This window comes from Dermatophagoides farinae, chromosome 7, assembly GCF_024713945.1.
Source record: "Dermatophagoides farinae isolate YC_2012a chromosome 7, ASM2471394v1, whole genome shotgun sequence".
NCBI classification, from domain to species: domain Eukaryota; kingdom Metazoa; phylum Arthropoda; class Arachnida; order Sarcoptiformes; family Pyroglyphidae; genus Dermatophagoides; species Dermatophagoides farinae.
The window spans coordinates 1,785,984-1,804,660 of record NC_134683.1 but is presented as its reverse complement, the minus strand read 5'-3'; the positions used below and the strand labels follow the sequence as shown (position 1 = coordinate 1,804,660).

The window sequence follows — 18,677 nt, the reverse complement described above, 5'->3', positions numbered from 1 at the left end:
ACAACAATATTCAAGCCCATTAAATTCAATTTTTCATCATCATTGAAAACAATGAAAAGTTTGAACACGTGAAAAATGATTATCGAACATCATTAAATTTTTCATTTCATTTCATTTTTGTTGTTAATCAATTTTATTATTTTATTATTATTATTATTGATAGGGTAGCAAATTTTATGGCAAACACACAACATTCTGCAGAAAAAAAAACCAACAAACAACATGTTTTTTTTTGCATTCATTCGATTTTCTTCTCTTCATTAACATGATGATGATCATACGTGTTTGTTCAAGAAGGAGAAAGAAAAAAATGGCAATAACAATGTTTTGATATTGATTATGTCATATATATCGTTTATATTTATGTATGTGTAATAATCATATATATTATGATGACAATTGAATAATAACGATTTTTTTTCTCTCTATGATGGCCATTCTGGTACAATGATGATGATAATTTCATTTTGGCCATCATCATCATCATCATCATGGACAACAAAAATGTCTATTCATATTTCATGGTCACATCCATAAGTAAAGGATAAAAAAAAATTGTCAATACAAATTATCAATGTAAATGAAATGAAATGAAAAATTTTTTTCATCCAAACGGATATCATTTTTTTTCTTTCAAAAAAAAAAAAAACAAACACGTTTTTTGTTGTGTGAATAAAATACCGGTATTTTTGTTTTTTTTTATATGGATGCAAACAAAAAAAAATTCTATCAATCACTGATCAATCAATTATAATTCGTTTGTGTGTGTGTGTAAAAAAAAATTGAAAATGAAAACAAAACAATTTAAAATGAATATATAATTGGATAACTGATGAATCATTTCGTGAATATGATGTTTTTTTTTTGGTATCACAAAAAAAAATTGATAATAACAAACGATATAATAATGATGGCAAATTTAAAAATTGTGTGCCAAACTGTGTGTGTGTGTGTATGTATATATAGAGATCATCGATTCATTCGAATTTTGTAATTCTATAACTTTCAAAATACATGATTTCACATTTGTGTGTATTTATGTGTATGTTTGTTTGTTTGTTTGTTTGTTGGACAATAAAATGATAATAATATTTTATGAATAATAATTGGTTAATGATGATTAAATTAGATTACCAAACTTGGCACTTATTTCTTGGATTCATTGATGATTGTGGTGGACAATAAAAATCATTTGCAAAATATTCTGAATTCGATACAACACCATTTAGACGATATTTGCCTGGTGAATGTGTATCCACTTCTAATGTAAGTTTTAACAATTCATCGGTCATTTTTTCACAATTTTCTAGACCATAACTAATCCAGAATAATTGTCGTGGATTATAATTTGATAAACCGGGTAATGATTGTTCACGATCATGTCGTATATTCATCATATGATGATGATTTTTTTTTTTATTATTACCGGTACCAATAAATCCATCAACATCATTGCCAGTCGAATAGGCACGTATATAAGCTCTATATGCAAGTGTAACACCAATATTATCGGCAATATTTTCATCTTTAGTCTGTTCACCATCAACATTTGTTTCAATTTGTTCAAAATAATATTGGTTATATTGTTTAACCATACAACGTGCACGTTCCTCATAATGTTTATTGGTCGATGATAGCCACCAATTTCTTAGTTGTCCTGTTTTATCAAATTGTTTTCCAATCGAATCAAATCCATGTGTTATTTCATGACCAATTATTTCACCAATTGATCCATAATTCAAATAGCTAAATGCATAAACATTAAATATTAAAATTTCGTAACATTGATGATTCCACTTACTTTGGTCGATCAGGATTAAAGAATCTATCCTGTAATATACCAGCATTCAGGATAAATGAATTTTCCTGATGAAAATAATAGGCATTTACATCGACAACTTCGGAATATTTTCGCCAACTAATAATAAAGGAAAATTTACCATCAATTTTTTTTGTTATCTATAGATATATTCATTTAATAGTCAACAAACACTTACTCATCACGTGAATTAATCGCATCCAAACTTTGGAATGCACTTTCAGCTTCAAATTTATGCACGGCAATTACATTACCAAAATAATCATCGGTCATTGTAAGCTATTCAAAAAAAAAAAAAAAAAAAAAAAAATAGGAAAGTACAACCGATCATTATTTGTGATTGACAATTCATACACCCATATAAGTGATATCAAACCTACATTTTCATAAAAATCCGAAACCAATTCATCGTCAAGTAATTCATCAGGAAATCCTACACGGAAATTCATTAAATTAAGTTTATCCATTGCATGTTTTCGTGTTTCCGTATCCATCCAATCAGCATGTGCAATTGTTTCATTTAATTCTGAACGAATTTGCCAAACAATTTCATTGATTTTTGTTTTCTCTTTGATAGAAAAATAATTCTTCACATAAACATTGGACAATGCTGTACCAAATGTAGCATGTGCATGGCTAACACATTGCATCCATCTTGGTTCGATTTTTGGATGGCCCAAATTGATTGAATTATAAGTCTGTTTCAATCGACGCCATGTTGAATCTAACATGCCAATTTTACTTTTAACAACACGCCATACAATATAATTGGCTAGTAAACGTTTCGATGTTTTTGGTATGATATCATTTAAAAATTTTACATAACTCAAATCTATAACAACAATTTCTCTATCCAAGGTCATCGGTTTTTCTTTGTCCACAACAAAAGTGTTGATCAATTCAAGCCATTCAATCTATTGTGAAATGATATGATGTGATGATGAAGATGATTATTATCAATGTTTAAATCATTCTATTCATACGATCAATCAATCAATCAATCAATCAATCAATCGATTGATCGAGGTTATTTTTTTTTACACACTTACATTTGGAGAAATTTTCTGCAATTGTGCAATGGTCATATTGTTAAATAATTGGCTAACATTTCCTCGGTCTTCTTTTTTGATTGAACTCTGATTTCACACACATAACCAATAATCAAGAGAAAAAAAAATGAGATTAGAGAAAAAAATCAAAAAGATTATGTCATTAAGTGTTGCATACATTGGCTAACGATTGTTCGAAACGTAATACTTGATGCATTTCTTCTATGACCTTTTCAGGTAATTTATCATGATCATCTATTTCGAATGTAAATTCTCTTGCAACCTGTTTACGTCGATGATGATGATGATGACGTTGATCTAGATGATGTTGTGATGCAGCAAATCGTTTCATAATTTCGTTTGTAGTTGAATTTTTCGATTCACCATCCGAATCATTATCGTTATTATCAGATGAAATTTTGTCCATATCCATACGAAATCGTTCATCATCCAATAATAATTCGATACTATACAACATAAGATCAAAATATGATCGGATATGTGTATTATTTTCTTCTTTAACCATAAATTCTCTACTCATAAGACCAAAACTTGGTTCTTTTATCTGTAATAATAATAATAATGGATATTAGAATATGGATTCTGAATTTCATTTTAATACAACAAACTTACGGCTAAAATATTATGTGAATTATTACGATCATACGATGTAATTATCAATGGTATAATCATATCATCAACGACACCCAATTCATTTAGTTTACGATGAATATCCAGCAATGACCAGTTATCTTCATTCCAGATTTTTGTGGAATTATTTTTATCCGAATTTTCAAAACCAACATCCAATACAGGCCATCCACCTAATTTTTCAATCATATCAATCAATGGTTCGGCACCTTTTCGTTCCAATTCCGTTACATTCATACAGCTATGATAGAATAATTTCATATTACGGGCAAAATCTGGATCATCTTTCATTATTGGTTCTTCAAGTATATCTTCACACGAAATACGGAAATATGGATTAGAAAATTGGAAAATAAATCATTAAGAAAGAGAAAAATAAATTATTTTTACATAACATTGACCTCGAATATGTTTCCTTGATTTTCTATTAACATTCGAATAATTTACAAGTTGTCAAACAGGAAACATACACACACACACACTTGTTGTTTTTACATCATTAGTTTTTTTTTGCTAGATGCGAAAAAAAAATACTAACCTCGAACTTGTCGATTAAGGATATCATGTAGTTCATCAAATTTATTTTCCAACGGTTTATGTTCCGGTATGATTGTCGATTCGAGCCATTGGCCACAAACAAATTGATAGAAATCTTCACATGGTTCAACTGTTTCATCCAATGATCGGATAATTTTGGCCGCTTTTTGTTAAATAAATAAATAAATAAAAAAATTTAATGATTATGACCAAATTTTTAATTGAATGAAATAAAAAACTTAAAAATTGAAATTCACATACCTTCACGTACACATGTATGTGATAAACAAACATTATCCTGTTGTGAATGTTTAGCTAGACACATTGATGATAAAATCATCAATACTATAATTACACCGGACATAATTAATAGGGCAACAATGGTCAAATGATTAGCAATCATATGGGCCAATTTAGACCAACCAGAATCATTGCTAATTTTTTTATTTGAAAGATTATGTTGATGATGATGATGATGAGAATGATGTGACATTTTCTTTGTAATATTTGTACCACAACTTGTTGTTGTTGTTGTATGATCATGACAACAATTACTGGAACAATAGCAAATATCATCGAAATTTAATTTCGATATACATGATATCGATGGTGATGAACGTTGCTGTTCATCTAATCGCATTGGTGATGAACCATTTTGTTGATGATGATTATAATTCTTAATATTCATAATTTGATTATTATGATTCAATAATGTTGGCGATGTTGATGGTGTTTGTGATGCTGTTGTTGATGTATTTGTAGCCACCGGAAGAGAAAGTGATGTTGAAATAATATCTGTTGGATAACCATAAGTTTGATGATTTATTTTCGATTTTGTAATTTGGATCATTATCATCATGAATTCGTTGAAGATTTTTAAAATGAATTTCATTATTATTGTCAATATTTGATTGATGAATATCATTTAAAAGAATTTCTTGAATCTTCGATGATGTTGATGGTGGTGGTGGTGGTGATGATGATGATGATGGTGATGATGATGATGTAGATGTCAATTGCGTAGCCTTAGTGACATCCATTTTTTTCAGGTTCTTTTTTTTAAATAATCAATCAAGCAATCAGAAAAGAAAAAATCATCATTACCAGGTGAACCAATAAATTAACAAAATTGTCCAAATGAATTTATATATTGATCAAACACAAGCAATAAAAAAAAAATTTAATTGATTATTTCATGAATGAATGGCAATTGAATTCGGAATATCGATCATTGTGGATACGAAATCAAATCAAAGATGCAATGGAACATCTGAATATTCATGGAAAAAAAATGCAAAAAAAAAAGAAAAAGAAAATTGATTACGATAATCATTTGTTGTTGTTGTTGTTGTTGAATAAAAAGATCATGAGATAAAGAGAAAGTGAAATCAATTTGAAAAGAAAACAAAATGAAAACGAAAACGACAAAAAAAAAATTTCGGCAAACACCAAAGAGACCAAATGGGTGGATGAGAAATTTTTTTGTTTTTTTTTTTGTTTTTTGACACGCGATCAAATAATTTGTCACATTTCAGAGTCGTATATTAGCATTGTGTGGCGTATGTGTGTGTGTGTGTGTGTTGTTTATTGCTACTGACAAAATGTTTTTTTATAGATGAAAAAAAAAATGTTGTTGGTCATCATCAAATGGATGAATGAATCGAATAGAATGATGAGAGATCAGAAATTTTTTTTTTTTTATTATCTATCCTTGAAATTGGTTTGACTTGAAATTTTGTTTTGTTTAGATAACTGGACAACAACAACGACAATAATAATGAAATACGATCAACAATAGGAGATAATTTCACAATAAATATTGATGATGATGAACACATATATAACCAGACACACACACACACACAATGGAAGAAAAAAAATTCAATTTTTTTCACTTGTTTCAAATTGATTGATTTCAATATATTCAAAAAAAAAACAAAAAAAAACGGGCGTATCATGTACGACAACTGAATTTTGTTTGCGATTTGATGAATGATTTCACGATCGATTCTTTAAAGTTTGACAATTCAATGAACCATATTCGGATATATATTATTTTGATGATGAATAATTCAATTATATTTGACACATTTCGAATTTTCTTTTTTTTCTATCTATTTATCTCTCTCTCTCTCTCTTGTCTTATTTATTCTTTCTATTTCATAATATAATAGCTTGTCAGACTCTTGTTTTTTTTCAATTCTATAGACAACAGAACAGTGTGTGTGTGTGTGTGTGTGTGTGTGAATAATGTTCAATGGATAAATAAAAAAAAAAAAATTTTTTGTCATTTCAAACTAAACTTACACACACACACACACATACATCAATGGATATCATCATCATCATTAAAAATGCTGCATCACATTGAAATGAATGATCATTGAATTGAAACAAATTATTGAGAAATAGTTGAAAAAAACAAATTTTATCGAAAAGAGATCGAAACATCGATGATGATGATGATGATGATGAAGCCAATCAGCCAATTTAGAAATGAGAAAAAGATGAGCATCAAAAAAAAAGCACAAGAGAAAATGTCACTAAATATATGGGCGTGGAACAAAATAGAGGGAAAAAAGGAAATAAATTTTGTAAAACAAAAATTCATTTGACGATATTGACAAGTTTGTGTGACAGTTGAAAAATACGATGATAAAGTGGCCAAAAAAAAAATCGATATATTTTCATCATCATCAAAACATCAAACACGACATGACATATCAATCATCATCATTGAATTAGAAGTATCAATTATTGATGGCTATTGTTTTCAAGATGGTTAATGTCAAGTATCATCGATGATTCTATTGAAAAAAACCATTTTCTTTTAAGCAAATTTTCTGACAATTATATCCAAGTATCCAAATATTAGTTTTCATAAAGAATCATCATCCATTTTAATCAACTTTAAATGGCAGCATATGTTGTGATCCATTTCCAGTTGTTGTTGTCGTTGATCAACGACGAACAAATAATGAAAAAAAAACGACGACGATGACTACGACGACTAAAGAGGTGTGGCATTTATGAATCACTCACGAAAAGAAAAAAAATATTAATAACTTTACATGACACTTCATTATTCACATTTGATTGGATCCTGTTTCAATAATAACAACAACAACAGCAACAAGAACCAAAAAAAAAAAAAAATCAGAATTTGACTTAGGAATTCTTTCTCTCTCTCTCACACACACAATCTGGCGTGTTTTATAGATGAGATTCAAATTCAGTCACCAGAAAAAAAACATTAGGTCACTACTACTATTAGCCCACATACACACACACACACACAAACACACGGAGCGGTAAATGAAAATTATGAAAAATGACTATGAAAAAAAAAATGATAAATATCAAACTGATATGAAAATGGAACCAAAATTCCAAATTTGAGTTTCCAGCAAGAAAAAAAAAACATTACATGAATGAGAATAAATGAATCAAAGGTTTTTTTTCATATACATGGACAACACACACACAGAAAAAAATGAACTAAACGAAAGAGAATTTTTTTTTTGTTTTTACGAGAAGAAGATATAAAATCAAACCAAATGAATACAGAATCCATAAAACTTGTTAAATTATTTATGAGAAAAACACATGACAATGGGCCAAAGAAAAAAAAAACTTGATGATGATGATGATGATGATGGGAAACAAAGAGAAAAAAAAGAAATTCTGATTATTATTATCATACGATGAAGAGACAATGATGACAGCAAACAAATATCAACAACAACAACCAACAACAACAAAAAAAAAAATACGACTAAAACTCTGAAAACCGTATTCATTTTATACTTTTTTTTCCATTCATTCACATATGAAATCTGAATCAATTTTAGGGTTTCATTTGTTCTTCTATACGTTTTGTTTTTTTTCCATTTTAGCTATTCAAACGGGCGTTTTTGTGTGTGTGTGTGTCCATTTGATAAAAAAAAGTGAACGTTTTTTTTTTTGGTTTTGTTTTGTTTTAATGTCACACATGTATACACAGTTTTCATGTTGATATATGGTGATGTTGGTGGTAGCGATATTTATTAATAATCATCATCATCATCATACACGATATATTGTGAAACATTTTCATATTTCAAATGAATTTAGTTCATTTTCAAGCGCCGGGTACACACAAAACTTTTGGGTATACATACACACGCGGTACAATTTCAATTCATTTATGGAATTTAACTGTAGCCTCAAAAAAACAAAGCAAAATCAAACAAAAACAGGAAAAAAAATCAACAACAAACAGACATTGAAAACTAAACATTAAAAGTTCATCATTTTAGCATGGATGATGAAAATATTTGTGTATAAACTGCCAGGCATAGTTGTTTCATATTTCAATGACAAAAAAAAATAAAATAAAATAACTTACCGTTTGTTTTGTGTTGTTCGCATATGAAGAAGAAACCAAACGATTAATTGATCAAATTGATTGAATGAATGAAAATTCCAAGAATAATTCCAAATTATATTTGACATGCTAATGATGATGATGATGATGATGATGAATTCTATGAGGAAATCGGGGGCGGTAACAATGTAGCGGGTTTTCTCTCTCTCTCTCTATCTCTCTTTGTTGTTGTTGATGGCAATCAAATCAATCAATAGACCGACTGAAAGGATTGATCAATCGATAGACCCTATCAAACAGATAGTAAATCTTTGAATCTATCATCATTATCAGTACACACACACACACACACACACAATAAACACCGAAATTTTGATTAATTTTTTTTTCTTTTTAATTGAAACAACACACAATTATGTCAAACACACAACAATCGGTACATTTACATTGAACACACATTTATCATAATTGTGTAGGTAAAACAAGAAAAAAAAAGAAAAATCAATGATGAATGATGATCATTGAATGGTAATCACACAATTACATCGTAACACATCTACACATAAAAACTGATTATGATTAAAACTGAATTATTAAAACTGAAAAATTATCATTCATTTACATATATAATAATTACGTGTGTTTGTAGCCAAATTGTCGATGTTATGATTGAAAATCAATCAATCAATCAATCAATCAAACAAACAAACAAGGCTAATTGATTGATCTATTATCTATAGAGAAAACAAAAATCCAAATGATTATGATTTTATGATGAAACTGATGATTAACATGATGAGCAATGTGTGGACAAAAAATAAATCATATTGATATGTCGTTGTTTAATCATCTGTTGAATTTTTTTTTTGTTTTTTGTTTCACATCATTTTTTTTTTGCTGCCATTTATATAAATGGGTTTTGATTTCGATTCGATGATGATGATGATGATAGAAAGAGAGAATTAGAAGACGAAAGAAAAAAAAAATATCTAAAAAAATTTTTCTCTTTTTTTCTCAAAAAAAAAGAAATGATTATGAAATTCGTACCTTTTTTTCAAAGTTCATTTAACTCTTTATTATCATTTTATCACTAGACATGATCTGTAAAATAATAAATAATGATGATGATGATGATTGAATTCCTGAGAGAAAGAAAGAGCAAGAGAGAGAGAGAGAGAGAGAGAGAGAGAGAGATATTAAATCCAGTTCTTCATCAGTTTATTTGGACAATTGCTCATTTTTTCAATATAAAACACACACACACACACATAGATAGACACAAGAATTTCTAAAAGCTCAATGACCAGATTCTGTTATCATCATCATCATCATCATCATCATGTGATGACGAATGACAATTTTTAATGTCCGAGCCGGCTCAATAACCTAGAAACAAGATTATAAGCAGAACAAAAAAAAAACGTTGACAAAATACGATGTTTATATAGCATGGATATAACTTCAAAACAAAAAACAAAAATATTTAATCGAAACATATTGATATTCTGATCAAGTTACATTTTCATCATCATCATCATCATCATCGATTGATTAATCGATGAAAAAGTGATTTATTTCGAACGTAAAAAAAGCATGAACATAGAAATTTCCGGTCTAATGGTGTAATGTTTTCATACACCATGAGGGAATTGAAAATACAATCATCATCATCATCATCTTTGTTTTATGAATTCCGGATTCTGATAATGACATATATATATTATATTTATGTCCAATCATTCGTCCACGCCAGGTAGGATTATGATGATGAATAATTGGTGAATAAATGAATGGTGGTATACCAAAAAAAAGTCATAAAAAAAAGGAATTTTTATGACAACAATGAAGAATGATTTTGGATATAAAAACAAAAACCACTGTGTGCACAGCAATCTTGATGGACAATTCTATCAATACAACAATAAAAATAAAATTTATATTTATTCGTCTGTTCATTTCATTTCTTTTATTTTAGGTAAAAAATGATCAACATCATCAATACATTCGATTCGATGGTTTGGTGCAAAAAATTTTATCGTTTTTTTCTTTGAATACACACACACACACAGTGGAATAAAAACAAACGAATTGAATTTTTTTTCTGGCATCATTAAAAAATACGTCAGAACGTGGAATATACACACAGGCAAATAACAGGAAAATGAAAAAGGTATTCAGTGTCCTTGTGTTTTTTTTTTTTTTTTTTTTTTTTTTTGAAATAAACGTTTTAGTGCATGATGATGACGCCGGGTGTGTGTTTTGATTGATTCGAATTTTAACGAAAAAAAAAAGAATTAGCAATAAGAATATCTCGTGATTGAATAGATGTATTGATCAGATAATGATGATGATGATGATGATACCTGTATATTTTTTTTCAAAAAATTAATTTGATTACTCTCAAACTTATCATGATGATGATGATGAAACAAACAAAAACAGACACACACAAAAACTGCACCAGTGAATTGAAATTTTATTTTACAAAAATTTTGTTATGGTGAAATATTTAATCAACACCACCAGCATCAATCGAATAGTCAGATGTGACATCAATCAATGATTATAATAATAATAATAATCATCATCATTATTATTATTGAAAAAAGCAGCAGCAGCTGTTTGTATGAATAAATATGAATCAAATGATACATTGATCTATGCTTTTTTTTTGTCGAGTACACATACACAACCATAATTAATTATCAAAAAAATTTTTATTCATAAGAAAAAAAAATCTTTATTTGTCTCTGTTGATGTGAGTGATGATAAATTTTTTGATGATGATGATATGATTACCATTTATCTGATGATGAATCGAATTTCACTTTTCATTTTTTCATCACCATCATGCCATCTATCGTTGACGATTGAAATTTGATGTGATTGATTTCCAATGATTTTTATGATGTTGAAAAAATGTTCGTATGGATCCAAATTTTTGTCCAATCAATTGCCATCTATATCTAGCCCGTGATATAATATCAGCAAAAACATCATAGAATTGAATGATTGAAAGACCTAGCCATATATGGGCATGACCACCAAGACAGCCGATTAGTTCGAAAAAATTTAATTCACCTTGATGTTCAACTTCTTGATACATTTCACGATTTGGCCATATTATTATCATTGATTTAGTTTGCTTGATGCTGCCACCCATTTCCGTTGAAATGCCAGAAAAACTAACAATAGGTTCATCAATTGAAAATGGTAAAGAATTGGTCAGAAATGTCGATCTCTTATCATCATCATCATCATCATCATCATCATCATCATCAATAGTTGATACATCGATGGTAGTTTTGTAATTTTCTTCAATACAATCGGGATTACAATCCTGATAACATTGTCTACGGATTAATGTGAAATTCAAATAATTGATATAATTACGTGATGTACAGAATTTTGCATTTTTTGAATCTAATGTATCATCATAATAATTTAACATATAACTATTGATAACATTATGATAAAACACACAATTCATTTGTTCATTTTCATTATTCAAACTGTTACGTAATATACAAAGATTGACACATTCATTTCGTGATCTTGGTGCTTGAAAATATGGATGAAAAATTTAATCAATTATTCTAATCAAAAAAAAAAAAAACATCAATTATCAACTTACCAAGTTTTCCATTGGGCATTAACTTTCGATCATAATTTCTGCATGCTGTTCTATAAGGTTTCTCTTTCAATTTGGTCACTTCTTTAGTGAATTGAATTTCATATAAATTATTCGGATCAATACGATAGAATTCCGTATCCAACATTGTTGGTAACATATTCGGTGGATGAATGGCAATAATTAAATCGGCATTCTGCAATGTATTATCATCATGTAATAATGAACAAATTGGTTCATGTGTAGAGAAACCTAATTCAACATTTATGTATGCAGTATAGCGATCATTATTGTCAATCAATTCATCATTATCAGAATTATTATCACCAATACCATGATGATCATTTGGATCCAATGTAGATAAATAAGTGAAACATTTTCTTCCATTATAAATGGTTGATAATATTGGTTTTGAATCCGAACATTTTGTTAACAAATGTTCTTTTGAATCGGTTACAACCGTACAAGATCTGATCAATTGTTTATCAACATAGCTTACATTTTCAATGATTTCTTTTACCGTATATCGTTGTAATAATGCCATTTCATTATTCCAAATTTTTTCAGCCGTATCATTCTGCACAATTTGTTCAATACAACATCCACATATGGTGAATGCAGGAAATTGTATCTTTTGCGGTGCCTGATATCGAACCATGACAATAGTTTCAAAATTAAGAAATTGTTCAATCAATTTTTGTACATTGTATAAAAATAAATAGATACAAGTAATATAGATTAATATTCTTGGTAAATAATTAATACATTTGACTAAATTTTTATAAGTTTTATTTTCACTTTTTTTAGGTTTTTTAACCAAAACATTGGTGGCCATTTTGTTGATCGCTGGAATCACAATGAATGGAAAATTGTGTGTGTTTGTGATCAAAATTACACACAAAAATATTTAATGTATTCTTTTGACCCATATTCTTGGCGACATAGATATATTTTTTTTAAAAACAAAATCACAACAAAAAAAATAGTTCCATTAATCACCATGGAAAAAAAATCACTCGATCTTGATCTTGAAAAATTAAATTTATTTCCTCGAAATCAAATTGGTGGCAGTGACATATGGACAATTCGATATGATCGTTTTCCATCAATCAATTGATTTTGAATGATTATAATCAATGTTTCGATCATTATAAATAATAATGATAAATATTGAACAATAAATGCCAATCTGTTTGCCTGTAATGCAAAAAAATATCGATACCATTCCACAATGAATACAATTATTTGAAATGCACAATATATGATACGTATGGAAATTATCAAATGATGATTATTGTTGTTGTTGTTGTTGTTGTTGTTTGCATTCATGATCAATATGATAATCAACAAACACAATCCAACAAAACGAATCATAATCCAATTGAGCAATTCTAAAGCAGTATATTGTTTGTACAATTGTTTGTATAGAATTTCATTCGAATCAATCACTATACGAAGTGAATTTCGAAGAAGTAAAATATTCCAAATCGAAGACAATAAAGATAGAATTGTTATTATCATTTTTTTTCATGAATCAAAGAAAAACTAATCAATCAATCAATCAATATATATTGTATTTTAAAAATTGAGAAAAAAAATTATATGATATACAAAATCATCACAAAAAAATAAAAAAAAAAATTGAGAGCAAAATAGAAAACAAAATGCTAAAATATCAAACGTACACAAGGACATTTTTGTTCATCACTCGCCGCCAATAAATTTCCGTTGAATTGTTGATTTTTTTTTTTTTTTTTTTGATTGTCGGTTTCGATTATATTTTATTCAAATTTCCGGGAAATTTTTCCAACTTTTTCTAGCCATAAAGTTTACTTACTAAATTTGAATAAATTTCAAAGAATTAGTGAATTAAAATTTTATATATATTGGAAAATATAACGAGATTACCTGAATAATGGTTTTACAATCTACATTTTCAATTAGATCACAATATGCTGTTTCAGATTCTGATTCATCTGACATATCTGTTCCGTTGATACTGGGCTCATAATCAATTTGATTGAAAAACAGACCATCTGGACAACAATTTCTTGTTAATCGTTTGTTGAATTGACATTCATAAAAACATTGACAATCCTCATTATCTTTATAACGAGCTGTCGGTTCATAGCAATGGGCATTCTCTTCGAATATTAATGGTTCACGAATTTCGATAGTGGTTGTTTCTATTGTTGTCATTTCAGTCGTTGTTGATCCTGTAGTCGTCGATGTTGTATCGTCTTCTCTTTCAATACTATCGGTATGTGTCATAAGATTTTCTGGAGTCATTGTTGTAAGTGTTGTGGGTGATAATGATTCTTCTCCAATATCATTAGATTTCGTTGTTGTTTCAAATGTTTCCAAAGGCAAGGTCGTCGTTAAATCCATGCTCGATTGTTCGTTTGTTTCAGTTGTTGTTGGTAATGTACTAAGTTCTTCTGTTTCCGATACGGTTGTCATGGGAGTTTCAGTAGTGGTTGTGATCGATGTTTCTCGTTCAATTTCCGTAGACATAGTCGATGGTTGCGTCATTATTTCAATAGATTCAGTTGTCGAACTAGTGATGGATGGATTAATAGTTAATTCCGGAATCAATCCCGGTGAATAAGTGTCAGGAAAATTGATTGGTTTTGTCTCTTTGATAGAGGGAGGTGTGGTTGTCGTCGTCGTCGTTGTTGTGGTTGTAGTGGTGGTAGTAGTTGTTGTTGTTGTAGTAGATTTTGGGCGTCTTCGTTGCCAGAATTTTCGTTTTGTTGTTTTTCTTCCATTATTATCGTCGTCTGGACGTGTTTTTGTACCAAACAATGGCCGACGCCGTCTAAAAGGTGGTTGTGAATTATTGATTGTTGAATTATTTATCGATGAAATAGTTTTAGTTGCCACCGACAAAGTATTGCCACCATCATTGATGCTATTATCATTATCATTAGAAATACAATCACGACCATAATGTTGAAGGAAAAATTTACGTTGCCATCGATTCATAGGACATGGAACATTATTGCGTTGACGTTCTTCGTCATCATCTTCATCGTCGAGTTGTTGTTGTTGTTGTTGTGGTTCAATTGAATTTTGATCGATGTCATCCGATGTAGACGGTCGATGATTTTGTCGTTTTTTTCCAACATTTTTTATCGATGGCTTAAGCGGTGGTAATTGTGGCTACATTGTTTGAATCGATAATCGATCGTTTTTTTAGTAACAACAAGAATTTGAAAAAAAATTCATACATACCCTTTCATTGAATTTTGTCCAAAATCGATTTACAATGGATTTTGATGGCCATTTTGATTTTATCACTGGATAATTATCATTTTTTGTCATCGGTGGTTTCGCTTTCAATATTGGTCGTCGACATTGTTGTCTATAGGTTGGATCGCATATTTTGTGCATTGGATTCCAACCGAATTCAAATGGACATTTCATTTCGACAAATTTATGATTGAACAAACAACGATAATATCGTTGGCAATCAAATGGATGAGGTTTGGTTTCACCATCGATACATTTCGGTTTTGTTGAAGGAGTTCTATTCTTATTCCAAGGATTTGACCATTTTTTTGGTTGAGAAGGCCAGCGATGATTATTATTTTTTTGTACATTTGATTGTGTAGGCCATGATGGACGTAAAGGATTTAATGATTGTGTTTTAATACAGACTTTGGTTTGAAAATCAAAACCAAATCCTGAACGGCAACAAAAATAATTAACCTGACCGATCGGTATTTTTTGTGGATTATCCGGACAAACATAGTAACAATGTTTACCATCATTAGATCGTCCAACATAGAATCCACGATGAAATTTTGATTGTTGTAAACACAAACGTTGAAATGGTTTCTCCAGATATGGATAAAGACGTTGGTTAATTTGAGATCCAAAATGTTGTCGATGATGATTATTGATGATGGATGATGTGCGGTGATTTATTCGTGTCGATAATGACTGTGATGATGGCTGGCTTATCAAATCATTATTCAATGATGACCTATCATTATTTTTCAATTTCTTTAAGTGATTGATTGTATAGGAATATGAAAATCTAGGTGTTTGATGTTCATGATGTAGAAAGAAACCTGTTGGACGTTGTTGATGTTGTTGTTGTTGTGACTGTGACTGTGACTGTAATATACAATCAAACACAATTATAAATGTTGAAAGGATGTATAATATTATGGTTGTCATTATGATTATGATATAAATAAATTTTATCGGCAGCAATAATAAAAATCTGTGAATGGAGACTTATTTCGTACTTTTTTTTTCTCCAAATTAATCGCAAATTATTTTACATGATGATTAAGAATTTTGGCTTCCTGATTCTGGTAAAAAAAAATGCGCATAGAAAAAAACATTCAAATCAATATATTAGAATTTGAATTTTAAAACGTAATCGATACCTTGTCATCGAATTTTGTATGAAAAAATTGTTTGTATGGACACCAACAACAACAAGAGAAAAGCGCAGGTTTTAAAAATTTTCATTGAAAATAAAATGTGGCTATGAAACCTGTGGCAATGAAACAAAAAAAAAATTACATTAATTATACAATCAACAGATGATCATCATATCATCAAAGTTAAATATTTTTCTTTAAAAAAAAAGAAACAAAAACAAAACAACCATACCTTTTCTGTGGGAGATGTTGAAAAAAAAACAAGAAAAACATAAATATTTCAGTTAAATAATAATAATTGATCAGTGAGAGTGAGAGAGAGAGGTTTTTAATTATCAGTCATTTGTGAATTAATATAGTGACGAAAAAAAAATCACTCGAATGAATGAAGAAAGCACGTCTGAATGTTTATTTTTAAAAAAAAATGAACACGAATGAATTTGAACAAAATGGTCAGGATGGTTTTTAATGATGATTGGGTAGCCACTGATGATGTTATTGAGGTATTTTTTTTTTTAGAAAAAAAAATGTTTTTTTTTCCCAGTGTAAATGTATTTTTGACGTTTTGTAGCGGCGAACGACCTCGAAGACAACAACAGCTATACTGCTACAGCACCAACAGCAAAACAACAAAATTGAATAAGTAATGAATAAAGAAAAATAAAAATAAAAAAAACTTGTTGATTCAATTCAAATTTATCGATTGAATGAAATAATAAAATTGTTCAATCAATTTATGCGCTAATGTGTGTGTGCGTGTGTGTAGGGGTATGTGAATTTGAAATTTTAATGACATTAAATATCGATGAATGAATGAATGAATATAATCATCGTCATCATAATAATGTTCGATGATTATGGTGTGGTGAATGAATAAGTATAAAACAAATCATTAATAATCAAAAAAAAAACAGAAACAGAAACACTCATGTTTTCAAACTAAAAAACACAAATTATTAACAATTGAAAAATTTTTTTTTTTTGATTTTATCATCGTTGTCTAATATTCGATTGATTGGCATGATTTTTTTTTGGCAAAATTCTTGTTGTTGCAAAAAAAAAACAGCAAATCTCTATTGTGGTCGAATGAATAATGTGAATAATGTAATGATGAGACAAAGGGAAATTTCACCAAAATATGATGAAGCAGGATGATCATGTATACAAGCGTAAAAAATGATAACATTAGCAAAAAATTTTTTTTTTTTTGTATTTTAAATGGCTTTGATGATGTCATACGATGATGATGATGATGATGATGAGAGAAAAGACACACACACACACACTCAGAGTTATATTTTTATCATCATTACCATTATGGCCGGAATTTGAAGTTTTTTTTTATTTTTATCAAATCGATACGAATATATGCACATTAGGACATCGCCATTATCATCATGAAATTCGAATAAGTTAAATCATACTCCTACACACACACACACACAAAAACAATTTTTGATTTAAATTCATAAAATTTTCTGTAAAATTCTGAATGCACAATTTATTATAGATGCAACACAAACCTTTATATATAAATGATGATTGGCATTTCAATTGGCTGGTTGGTCTTGTATGTTTTTTTTCTTTAAACAAAAATCCTCTTTTCTGGACATCGGCGTCGTCGTCGTCGTCGTAGTGTTTGTGGATGTAAAAGATGTCAAATAACGCGAGGCATGTGATGATGATGATGATGTTTGTCGTCTGTCAGGATTTCGGTTTAGAAACATAACAAAATATAATATTGGCAAAGAAAATGAAAGAAAAAAAACTTGAATTCAATTTTACGCACCCAGCAAAAAAAAAAGTTTCAATTTGCTCATAATGATCATCCTCATTTCGTCGTCGTTGTCGTCATAATCATCTCAGCATGTCCAAGTTGTTTTTTTTTTTTTTGTTTTCGTAACTATAGTTGTTGGTCATTTTGATTCTTTATCCAATCCGTTTGTTGTCTTTGAATGTCGAATTTCGTGATTTTTTTTTGTTCTTCAGTTGCTTAATAAATTATTTTTTCATTTGAAGTCGTTTTTTTTGTGCACAAATTTTCCTCAAATTATCGTTACATTCACATTGTAGTCGTTTGGTGGCCGGTGGCCATCATCATCATTGTTGATTTCCGACTATATACACTACCCTCAATATTTCAATGACTGGAAACAACATCAGCAAAAACAAAATTTTTTTTTTAATTAAAATAAAATTTCAATTGAATTTCATTCTTTTCTTTTTG

General features: G+C 29.1%; 3 protein-coding genes across 25 annotated transcripts; all 3 read right to left on the bottom strand.

Moving 5' to 3' along the window:
* Positions 1 to 114: 114 nt before the first annotated feature.
* Positions 115 to 11,118, bottom strand: LOC124497175 (neprilysin-2). Of its 22 annotated transcripts, none has more exons than XM_075732502.1 (12): positions 10,425 to 10,990; positions 10,225 to 10,329; positions 8,444 to 8,582; positions 4,318 to 5,108; positions 4,058 to 4,219; positions 3,502 to 3,830; positions 3,047 to 3,433; positions 2,869 to 2,955; positions 2,200 to 2,733; positions 1,998 to 2,098; positions 1,802 to 1,918; positions 115 to 1,746 (listed from the first exon to the last, which is right to left on the bottom strand). In XM_075732502.1, the coding sequence occupies exons 4-12, from the start codon at positions 4,979 to 4,981 to the stop codon at positions 1,131 to 1,133; spliced, it is 2,997 nt and encodes a 998-aa protein (XP_075588617.1). In that variant the 5' UTR covers positions 4,982 to 5,108; positions 8,444 to 8,582; positions 10,225 to 10,329; positions 10,425 to 10,990; the 3' UTR covers positions 115 to 1,130. The 22 variants fall into 22 exon arrangements, with proteins under 22 accessions (XP_075588617.1, XP_075588600.1, XP_075588601.1 ...); XM_075732485.1 differs by lacking the exon at positions 10,225 to 10,329 and having other exon boundaries at positions 4,318 to 5,326; positions 10,425 to 10,604; positions 10,786 to 10,990; XM_075732486.1 differs by having other exon boundaries at positions 4,318 to 5,326; positions 10,060 to 10,329; positions 10,786 to 10,990.
* Positions 11,119 to 11,136: 18 nt separating this feature from the next.
* On the bottom strand, positions 11,137 to 13,607 carry LOC124496434 (uncharacterized). The gene is made up of 2 exons (XM_047059952.2): positions 12,057 to 13,607; positions 11,137 to 11,983 (listed from the first exon to the last, which is right to left on the bottom strand). The coding sequence occupies exons 1-2, from the start codon at positions 12,886 to 12,888 to the stop codon at positions 11,280 to 11,282; spliced, it is 1,536 nt and encodes a 511-aa protein (XP_046915908.1). The 5' UTR covers positions 12,889 to 13,607; the 3' UTR covers positions 11,137 to 11,279.
* On the bottom strand, positions 13,607 to 18,026 carry LOC124496362 (uncharacterized). 2 transcript variants are annotated; one of them, XM_075732482.1, is made up of 6 exons: positions 17,974 to 18,026; positions 16,683 to 17,054; positions 16,454 to 16,563; positions 15,288 to 16,375; positions 13,962 to 15,215; positions 13,607 to 13,889 (listed from the first exon to the last, which is right to left on the bottom strand). In XM_075732482.1, exons 4-6 carry the CDS (start codon positions 16,236 to 16,238, stop codon positions 13,887 to 13,889), a joined length of 2,208 nt encoding a protein of 735 aa, XP_075588597.1. In that variant the 5' UTR covers positions 16,239 to 16,375; positions 16,454 to 16,563; positions 16,683 to 17,054; positions 17,974 to 18,026; the 3' UTR covers positions 13,607 to 13,886. The 2 variants fall into 2 exon arrangements, with proteins under 2 accessions (XP_075588597.1, XP_075588596.1); XM_075732481.1 differs by lacking the exon at positions 17,974 to 18,026 and having other exon boundaries at positions 16,683 to 17,645.
* Positions 18,027 to 18,677: the final 651 nt, after the last annotated feature.